This window comes from Saccostrea cucullata, unplaced genomic scaffold (assembly GCF_032062105.1).
Source record: "Saccostrea cucullata isolate Sc308-1 unplaced genomic scaffold, CSIRO_AGI_Scuc_v1 ctg7081, whole genome shotgun sequence".
NCBI classification, from domain to species: domain Eukaryota; kingdom Metazoa; phylum Mollusca; class Bivalvia; order Ostreida; family Ostreidae; genus Saccostrea; species Saccostrea cuccullata.
In genome coordinates, this window is record NW_026928313.1 from 1 (window position 1) to 11,044 (window position 11,044).

General features: G+C 33.9%; 1 protein-coding gene across 1 annotated transcript; it reads right to left on the reverse strand.

Moving 5' to 3' along the window:
* Window positions 1–1,047: 1,047 nt before the first annotated feature.
* Window positions 1,048–10,971, reverse strand: LOC134277166 (calnexin-like). Its single transcript, XM_062759449.1, has 18 exons — window positions 10,887–10,971; window positions 9,135–9,263; window positions 8,595–8,671; window positions 8,429–8,487; window positions 8,187–8,251; window positions 6,300–6,376; window positions 6,071–6,152; window positions 5,775–5,843; window positions 5,446–5,493; window positions 5,262–5,337; window positions 4,967–5,045; window positions 4,666–4,740; window positions 4,369–4,404; window positions 3,322–3,435; window positions 2,847–2,887; window positions 2,615–2,730; window positions 1,361–1,435; window positions 1,048–1,221 (listed from the first exon to the last, which is right to left on the reverse strand). The coding sequence occupies exons 1-18, from the start codon at window positions 10,890–10,892 to the stop codon at window positions 1,048–1,050; spliced, it is 1,398 nt and encodes a 465-aa protein (XP_062615433.1). The 5' UTR covers window positions 10,893–10,971.
* Between the last annotated feature and the right edge of the window lie 73 nt (window positions 10,972–11,044).

The window sequence follows — 11,044 nt, forward strand, 5'->3', positions numbered from 1 at the left end:
TTTATGAAGATGCATAAATGTTCTGGTCTTCTACGCTTGAATGTTTTGACATCCACTGATCCAACTTGGTCTGACATTTTGGCGGCTTTCATTTTGTCAAATCGCCACCTATATTCCCTATATCATAAATACTACGAAGAAAGCGTTTTATTGACCGGTGTTGTTAAATTTATGTGAGATCAAACCCGACTTTAAAAAGCTATTTCGAAGAACGAACTAACTTGTAAAAGGAGATGTCGGACATAAGACGGTAAAAAAAAATATTTCCAATATTTTGCCAATAAATTTTTTTGAGCGGGGGGTATTTCAATGAGGCGGGCGGCAATTCCAAACAAACTATAATTTTATTTTGGCCTTATCTTACAGGTATTAGGCTATCTAAATTTAATTCCTTGGTTCTCAGGCCAATTTTCTCCAAAACAGATGCGGGAGGGCGGCATTTTATTTTTCATTTTATTGGCAGTAAAGTAGATGAGGGAGGTATTTTTTTTTTTTATTTTAATTTCTGAATTTTCTTCAACAAAAAGATAATTTTTTTAATCACAGATATACTTTCCATTTCTGGTCAAAATTTCTGCTTTATCCATTGCTTAACAGTGTGTAAACATCGTAGGTAATGTCCTCGAATGTATTTTCAAACGAAGTAGCCAAAATCTCATTGTAAATGGCTACCGGAAGTGATATTTGAATACTAAACTACAAAACAAATGAGGTCGGAATTTTTTTTTCCCGGATTGGTCTCCGCAACACCAACTTTTTATTTTATCAAAAATATAATAAAATCGGCAATGTGGCTATCTCAAAACGGATGCGCGCGGGCCTGAGAACCAAGATTTCAATTTTATATGGCCTTATCAGAAACTGTCACTATATCTTCACTGAGAGACAATTTGTCCTTTCATCTAAAACACTTTTATGAACTGTCATATCCATATCCTTGCCAAATAGGTAACTTATCCTTTCAGTTGTCATGTCTTGACTGAAAAGTAACTGACCCCACAAGTTGTCAGTGTCACTACATCTTTGCGGACGAGTTAACTTACCCTTTCAGTCACATCTTGACTTACAACTTACCCCTCCAGATGAGGCTTTCTCTGCAGCTGACTTGACATTAAATGTCTGTTCAGTCCACCTCTCTGCCACTACTTTATCATCAGTGATTAAAAAGTTGTCAAACACTATCTCGTCATTCATAGACCACAGCTCCAATCCCAGCGCATTCTGTCAGAAACCATATCACATACATCATACACAGAGAAATTTGTATTGAACAATAATGATGTTTGAAATCTTGGTTTATCATTAGCCTTAAGTTTATGACTTTTATATGACTTTATTAGATTTATTATATTATACTTACAATGGGATTCATTTGATAAGGTAAAAGATCTTCAAAGAAGTTTGGATTTGGAATTCTTCTGGCTTTCCATACACCCTGGAAATAAAGATTCCATTTTTAGTATATGTAAATGTTATCATAACAATATAATCCTACATGTATGTGTAATGTATTGCTTAATACAATTTAATTTCACATATTTTACAACATCAAATAAACTAGGTTTAATTGTCACTATACATATGGGGGTAATCCCCAAAGACATGAAACCATCCAGATAAATATGTAAAACAAATTTTGAGTTCAGGGTGCTTCCATTTGAGTCGGGTGAAACTGAATGTGGATCCCCCACTGTAAGGCCATATAAAATTAATCTTTAGATTCTCATCCCCGCCCGCCCCTCTCAAAATGTCCCGCCCCGATGTTTTATATTTTGATTTTTGGGTATTTTCATGTATTTTTATTCAGTAAGAATTTGGTTCAAAGTTTAAGAGTTATCTCCCGTCTGTATTAAAAGTCGCGTGTTGCTATTTATAGCAAAAATGCCATGTGAAGAATGGAGAAAAATCGGCAATAAAAGCAGTTTAAATGTGTAAGGAAATGATAATTTGTCAGTATAGAGAAGGCAGAGGAGAAAAAATAGCATAAACACATATAGATACCATCACTGGCAGGAGCAAGTATGTAGAGAGATTGTAACTAAGTAAAAATAGACGAGGAAAATGACACCTAGTCAAGTTATATATAACGATCTCCAGCTGTGTGACTTTGCTTTGAAATAAAAAAAAAATCTACAACATCGTAGACAGACTTAAGAGAAGGCCTAGATTTTTCAGTAGAATAATTATTAGAACATTTATATAGATTTTGCAAAATAAGAAGTCACGCATACACAATTTATTGGTATCCCTACCTCATTTTGTTCAGGGTGTGCCGTAAAATGTGTACTTGATAATTTGTTAATTAACAATAAATATTTAATTTTTAAAGCAAATATTTTCTTTAAATATTTAAAAGAATATGAAAAGAATTAAATCTATTCATATCTGCATTAAAAAATGAAAAAAAAATGTGTACGGGGCGTCCATTGTTTTGTTGATACTTAGGCCTATATATAAATTAACAATTATAAAAAATAAAAAATAAAATCCGCCCACCCGCCCCAATTTTTTTAGCAAATTAGGATGAGAATCTAAAGATTAATTTTACCTGGCCTAACTAACACAGAGTTCTGTAATTAGAATGATGTAAGCACTTATTTGACCTGTCTCCTACCTGGTAATTCGGATTGTCTACCATTGGGGGTCTCCATTTTCCCTTGTATTTTGGATTTTTAATCATAGGTTGTTCCCACTTTCCACAACCAGGGGCATCTTTACACAATGGGTTCTCTAAAAAAGAGCCTCAATATATTAACATACAATTCTATCTATGTTTTTTTTAATTCCACTGTTACTGACAAAAGAATACAAAGTTATGATACATGGTTATAATATAAAAGACTTACCAATAAGAGGAGCTTCCCACTCACCATCCATCTCATCATCCCTACAACAGACAAATAAATCAACATCATCCCTGCAAGAGTCAATCAATCATCCCTTCCAAATGCTGAAATCAATTCAAAATGGGTACCCTGCTGAGATAAAAACTCTTGATTTGTTGCTAACATTGAAGAAATGTACATACATGTATATACATGTATATATAATATTTTATAGTATGAAACTTCACATTCTTAAAAGAAATGAGTTATGACCTGTGTGTTTGATCAATGACACACACACACAATATTTGTTTGGTGTTTGTCCATTGGTTCAAAACATCGTTTTGCTAAAGAAAAATTAATTATTTCTCACAAATGGTCAAAACATGCCAACAATATAATGAACTTGCATTAATCAAAGTGAGAAACAACACCTGTTTGAGCTTAACATCCCATTGACAATATAAGAAAAGTTGTCATAACAATAAATGCATACCAATCTTTGGGTTTCTCAGCATCTGGGTCAGGAACAAGCTTGTTCTCATTTTCCAGCCACCCTTCGGGCTTGGTGGCCTCGGTGTCTACAATTTTCTCTGGTTCATTCTCATCCCTAGTTAAAGCAGAAAAACAAACATATTTCTATGACAGAGCTGCCAACATTCTGAAATGAAAAATAGTAAGGTGTGGTCCGGGAACCCCCTAAGCTCCCTGCCGCTGAAGATGTTTTGTAAATGGACATGCAGTAAGAGCAATTTAAGGCATGTTTCCATTTTGTTTACAATAAAATATCAGACATGAATGCAATCGGCCCTCTAAAACCGAAACGATGATACAAGCAAGCGTTGTAAGGATTTAGAATATTTAATTATAATAGTAGAAACTGTAGACATCTAGTTATGAAAATTCCAGTATTGTAAACTTTGATCAAGAAAAACCGAAATCGGAAGAACATAGAGAGGAATCGTAAGACGTATTTTGGACGCTAATTTTGTAAGACTTACGCCAAATTTGTAAGGGTTGGCAGCTCTGCTATGATAGAAAATAAAAGATTTTCTAATATGAAGGAAAAATGAGTTGTGCTATAAGAGAGTTCATGTTAATAAGCAATCTCCTAAGCAGAGTTGTCATTCGTTCCCCTCTCAGACACCTCTGAAATAGGCTCAAGTCAAAATTTTTGACATAACGTATAAAACGTAATATTTGCAGGATTTTTTTCAAATTAAAACTATAGTTCTGGATTTATTTAGTTAATATCAACCTCAAAACTCAGACATAACCATAGAAATTGAATTATAATTAATTAAAACAAACTCACTATTTCTTGTGTTTATTCCTGTCATATATGCAAGTCAATACTGTAAGGTGGATCAAGTAGGAGGATGCACTCTTAATAGAGAGTCCATTTATACAGTAAAAGTGAACTTGTTTAATGCAAACACAGATAGTGATTTAAAAGTAATAAGGAACTTTTACGGGGAGCTTTGGCAAAATTCTTAACAGTACCTTGTAAAATTTTAATTTTTAGGGGGGGTGATTGTCTTACCAGTCCTCTGGTTTCTCTGCATCAGGATCTGCAATTCTAAAATAAGAACAAAAGCACAAAAATTAAGAATAGTTGAAATATAAACATGATGTTTTGTCTGTTTTGAGTATAAAGCAATACCAAAAGATTAGGAATGGCTGACACACGTATTCATCATGTTTTGTTTGTTTTGTTTTGAACATATTTTATTGACAATATGTCAAAGGGATTGGACACAAGTTCCAAAAACTTAGATAGTCCTCTCCCAATGTTTTGTTTATAGACACATGTTATTGTACAGAGTGTCAGGTAACATACTTTTCTCTTTCATCCCAGTCTGCTGGCTTCTTGTCATTGGGATCATCAATTTCTTTTGGTGGATTCACTGGTGGGCTGTAAGAAATGATGTCATTAATTCTCTTGTTCACTTGTTCTCTTACAGAATGACTTCAGCAACAAGTAGTATGCTTCCTTTATAGAATTATGATTTACTCATCTTACTTACATTCACGACTTTTTACAGACCTACATTTCAGAGTGACACAACAAATGAAATACTAACTAGTCATGTGACATATGCAGTAAGAGAGCAGGATAACACTTCCTCAAACAGACTTACCTGAAGTCTTCTAACAAGGACCCCTCATTAACAACAGTCCCATCTACCGACACCTCATAAGTGTTGTCTGGATTTACCACTGTAAAAATGTAATATAGGAATATATAGGTCACTCGTCTAGCGATTCAAGAAACCTTATTTTCTGAGGTAACAAACATTTATCACCAGGCAAGGTACACACTTATGGAAATGGCCTTCTTAATACTTCATGCAATGCAAGGAATTTTTTTTATCAATTACACGTATGCAAAGAGAAACTTTAGATGAGAAAACTTCTGATCTATAACAACCTTACCGAGAGAATACAAATGAGTTTTCTTGTCATTAAAGTAAGTATCTAAAGATGCCGTGGGTTTCTTGGCATGCTTCTCCTAAAACAGGATTTCAGCACATTAACATATTGATTATCAACCATATAACAATTCAGAGAAGTTATTACATAAGTTGTATCATTTTTTTAATGAGAAAGGACAACTTACCTCTATTTCACCCGTCTTTGGATTTTTGTGTCGGAAGATGAAGTGAAGCTGTAAGAATATGATAAACATCTGAATTATATCTGACAAAGAATGGCTGTCACTCAGAAAGCTCACTGGGCTTCTTCATTGGTAGAAGTCAAAACTTACCAAAGATGATGAAATTTTCAATGAAAAAGAAAGCCTAAGTTGTGCTATGAAACAAGATTTTATAAATGCCTCATTTAAGCATTTCTTTTCTATCATAGACTAACCATCCATCCCCTAAATATATGCATTACATGTGTTGGATACAGTGATTTAATCAGATTTGAAGATAAGGAGTTCCCTACCTTGTTATCCAGTCCACACTTATCGGGACCAAACATTATTGTGTACGGGGTCTTGTCATGAAATTTTTGCTACAAATGCAAAAAAATATTATATGCATAAATGTATACAAATGTAGCACAAAAAGAAACAAATATAAAACAAACATCATATAGCTGTTTCAGAGAATTTGTTTCCCTTATTTAAGGAAAACAGAAAAAGAGAGGACAATTAAATGCAGATCATCATAATCTAAACTAGCTGCAATAATGTAGCCCCCTTCTTTTTTAAATATAGATTAATCTTACATGTAGCTTACCAGGTCTAACAGAGGATCGTCTGACAGGAGTTTGATGTATCCACCTCCACAGTCTATGCCGTTCTGGTATCTCACCTCATACCTTCAATAATCACTCAGTTAGTAACATCACTTTGAATCTCAAGTCATTCAGTAACATCCATGGTATAATAGTTTGATAGGGTTTTGATTTTTCTAGGTGGAAATTATGTAATTTTTAGGCGAGTTTTAACGTTTATTATTTACTTACTGCACGATCAGGGGTTTGCCATCAAACTTGAAAGGTTTATTTAGATTGGAGGATACTGCATGATGTTTTGCCTTGGACTGTAAAAAGAACATTAATTTAACAGGTTACATTATTCCATTTAAAAAATGACAAGAGAAAAATTTGAACTGCCACATTTCTCCATTTGTGAGTTTTGTACCTATATACATGTATTATCATTATATTCACATCATGAAGTTTACTGTCAATTTTTTCCTATCTTTACATCGTCAAATCTGTTTTTCCATTTTGTTTTCAGGAATTAATCTAGGTTTTTGGGGAAACTACCCTTTCTTGAGAAATTGGGAAAATCAGCCGGGGTCTGGGAACCACTCAAGTGAGTGCAGGGCAAGCCCTGCTTGGGCGACAATTGATTTCAGCATTTTTATGACCATTTAAAGCGCTTAAAGTAACAAAGTAAAATCATATTTCTCATACACTGAAAAATTTTACTTTAAATTTTCAGTTTTTATGAAGGAAAAAAATATTTGAGGTTTTTATTATTATAAGGGGAATATTTTTCTCATCAAGAGGGGAAAATTAGATCTTCAGGGGAAATTTTCTCTAGGGGAAAAACACTGAATATCGGTAGTAAATATGCCCTAGATTAATCCCTGGTTTTATTTAGGATGCAAATTCTGGCAATAGTGAGAATAGAGAAATGCAGGGTTTGACATAATGCAAGTCCATCCCATCCAGTTAATGAGTGGTCTAGTCGAGTAAAAGGTAAATGTCCTCACATGACGCAATTTTTATCCTTAGCTTAAGCTAAAACTTGACATATATTATTTACATGTCCCAATTTAGTTGAAGTAACTCAAATTGATTGGTTGTGACTCATCTAACAGTCTAGCGATTTTGAATAGAGCAGAAAACATTTTTGTTCAAAAATGATTATAAGTTTGATAAGGAATAGTGTTTTTATGGTTTGGGCTAGCAAATATATGGGAAATATCTTGTCTAGTGCCTAAAAGGGAGGTCAACATTACCGCTACATTGCCAAAAATTTCAACTCATTACCGCTACATTTTGTCAGATTTTCGACCGATCATTACCGCTACACTTTTCCGGCAAAAAACAACTCATTACCGCTACATACTGAATCAGCAAAAAACAACTCATTACCGCTACATATTGCTTTAGCCAGGTATGGTTCGGTATATAAGTTCTAATCAACAAAATCCACTCACTATCTAATCAGAATGAGTACATTTATATATAAATAACTCTGCAGTCGAAACTAATTATTTAGCGTCATCTGAACATTATGGCCACCATTGAGAAGTTTGTTACAAATCGAGGGAATGTCGGCTTACTTATCGATGGTTATAAATTTAGAAAAAATTTCAAAATTGTGGAGATGCGTTAAAAAGAGTTGAAAAAAGTTGCAAAACAGACCTCGACGAATTATTGGTTGATTTGAATAAAAATACCCCATCCTGTTCAAAGTCCTACTTTCACCTCCCCGTGGTGAGCAGGGGGGACGGGTCTTATGCATGTACATATATAGGTTGTACTGTACACACATAAATGGCTGGCTAACGAAAGAGGCAATGTAGCGGTAATGTATACTTTTTTATGTAGCGGTAACGTAAGGTTTTCTGTAGCGGTAATGACTATGTAGCGGTAATGAAAATTTTGAAAATGTAGCGGTAATGATACGCACCCGCCTAAAAAAGTTAATGTCAGAGCCCTACATGTCCTATTGACCAGCAATAATTGATCTCTTATTATTATATATATATATTGATACCCAATAATAACACAGATATATTTCTACAATTGCTATCCTCCCAATTTTTTTAAAGCCATAAAAGGTGGAACTGAAAAAAAAAAAACAACTAAGTATACAAACATTTGACTGCCTACCTTCATGACTAATCCTAGGTCCCCCTCTATAGCACTGTCCTTTGGTTCCTCTACCTGCCATTTACCTGTCAATCAAAGTCATTAACTTTACCTTGTATCACTTTATAATTCACTTTACCTTGTATTACTTGATTTTTACCTTGTATCTGTTTATAAATCAAAGTTATTTTTTCTTTTTAATTATGGCATTATTATGTGATAATTTGTATCTATAATCATGATAATTAGCATTTAACCAATACCATCATATTTTGATACGGATTCTTCTGCTCCGTCTTTTTTTGCTTGTGAAACAGTCCACCTGTAGAAATATAATGCATTGAAAAAATGACAGAGACCAAGGTAGGTATGTTGACAATGATGATTTTAAAGCTGACTTACTTGTTAATAGTATTTTAAAGTGATTACCTTTTAAAATTCTCTTTTTTGTCAAAGGAATCTGCAAAGTGAACACTCTTATCTATCTTTGGAGGAACAAACTTCGGCTGTGAATGAAAATCAATGATTAAAAATCCATTTTAAATAGTTTACAAAAAAATAAATTATTCATTGTACTCAGAGAAGACAAAAAAATAAATAAACATGCATAGTCATGAAACCTTTTTAAAACTACATCCAAAATCTCTCTTTTGACATTTTCACACTATACGAGCAACTTCTCTTAGTATTTTAATTGTCTGAAAGTGTTGGATATCTTTATTAAAATTATACTATCTCTCCTAATTGTTATTAGAAATGTAATAAGGTAAGTAATGAAAATGTAGGAATTATGAGATACAGCATTTATTGATATATTGAATGAAGGCTTTCAAACCCATAATCAATAGAAGTAAATCGAGAGAGGGTGGGTCTGTATACCTTTGGAACAGTTAACCTCTCTGGGGTTTAGATTTCAGATGGGTACACCCAGGGTATAATTAACCTCTTTATATTTAAAGTATAATTAACCTTTTCTGGTTTGACATCATCGTCTTCCACTTCCACCTGAACATCATCATCCTCTTCTTCTGTGTCAGCAAACACTGCCCCCATCAGACACACCCCCAACACCAACATACACACCGTATACAACTTCATCTGCAATAGAGGAAATTCCAGTGCAATTCTGATGAAAGTTTTAATCAACTTTTTATACTCCTTTTTAGTATTTTAACAATTTATTTTAAAAGTTGCCATTTTCAATGGAATTCATATTTAGTACAAAACATTCAACTCATAAATTTTTCCTCACAAAACAAGAACAATCACTATACAAACAAAATACCGTACAATCCTCATTAACCACCACGGGTGCTTAGAAAAATGCAAAAATTGAGAAATTTTTGGTATTCTCTTTATTATATTTTACGACATATTTTAACTTAAACAATCTTGTGAAAAAAAATTCAGAGAACCACTTATCTCAGAAACCCACTGGTGATATCATCCTAGGGCAAACTCGCGGAAAAATCTTCGTATGTAATCAAATATACGTTGGTCATTTGATTGGCTTCTGCAGAGAGTCGCGATGGCATACAACAAATTTCAAATCACGATACGTTCTGTAAAATCACATATTTTCGTGGGATCAAATTTTCATGGTTTGAGGAAAATCTCTTGGTTCGTGGGGATTTTATTTCATGGGTCAAGAATTGATTACTTATGTATGTCACATTTTACATTTCATGGAGGACATGAAATTGTGGGTCTCATCATACCTCGAAAACAACGAAAATTAACCCCCCACGACAATTTGTGATTTCACAGTATGTATGTCAGGGATCTAGAATTACCCTTTCCCGTTGCCCGGGGTGAGTAAAAATTCCTGCGGGAAAGTATGATCGCGGGTCATGCTCACCTGCTCGGGAAAATAAAAATAAATGACAGTAGACACTTATGTTGTTGAAAGTTGTTCTTTTCACAAGTTTTGATTGAAAATTGATTTGAATTTACTTAGCTATTAAGTTGTGTGAAGCGGTATGAAGCATTCCCCATCAAATTAAACAAAGTATTTCTTTTGCTACATTACAAATACACGGAATGAATCCTATTGTTAAACCTCGTCTGTAGGACAATATCATTTTAACGATAGAACGTTCTATCTAGGGCAGGGGCAGTTGAAAGGGATTACATGGTAAATTTCCAATGAAACTACATTCTGGAAGACCACAAATGTTAGATCAAAAAGTAAAATAGAGGGTCACAATGGCATTATGTAATAATTTCACTCAGTGGTACAGGAGGGGTTGCGAATAAGAGATGGCAAAGATAGCAATGTCCATGTTTTGTTCAAGGAAACCCAAAGTATGTGTTGGATCAGAAAGTAAAATAGGATTTGCTAAATTGCAAGTATATGGGACGTATTTTAATTGTGGTGAGGGCTTGTCACGTCCCTATAAAATTCAGTGATGAACAGGAAGGTAATGCATGTTTTTCAACTAAACTACTCTGCTAGATTCCATAATTTGTTTCTAAACTGCATTACTCATAAAGTCTCCGCAGATAAATCCAGAGAATAAACTTATCTTTTATGATGAGCGGTGTTACTTATTACTTTTGGAAAATGCAGATTAACTGCATAATTTCGAGAAAGTTCGGACTAAACTTTCGATATCGGCGTGGGTACAAAATTTTTATGCTGCTTTCTCTGCAATAATGAACATGTGAAGGACCTTTGCATCGTGGTTTGCATGCTAAAAACTAATTAAATAGCAAGATTACCTTCATTATTTCCAAATTTCAGATGATAACAAGCATGACACCGACACCTTGCGTCTGTAAAAACCTATGCCCTAAACGTGGAGCATTTTCATTGGTCGAGGTGAATTTTAAATGTTAGCCTAATGGTGATTGGATATCACAAATTAGATAGATCGTAC

Bases quoted from the DNA above. Each gene is read 5' to 3' on its own strand.
- LOC134277166 (XM_062759449.1), bottom strand. The intron at 8,252-8,428 runs GTATTGGTTAAA...TTTGATTGACAG, and splicing joins ATCCGTATCAAAATATGATG to GTAAATGGCAGGTAGAGGAA. The intron at 6,153-6,299 runs GTAAGTAAATAA...TGATTATTGAAG, and splicing joins GGCAAACCCCTGATCGTGCA to GTATGAGGTGAGATACCAGA.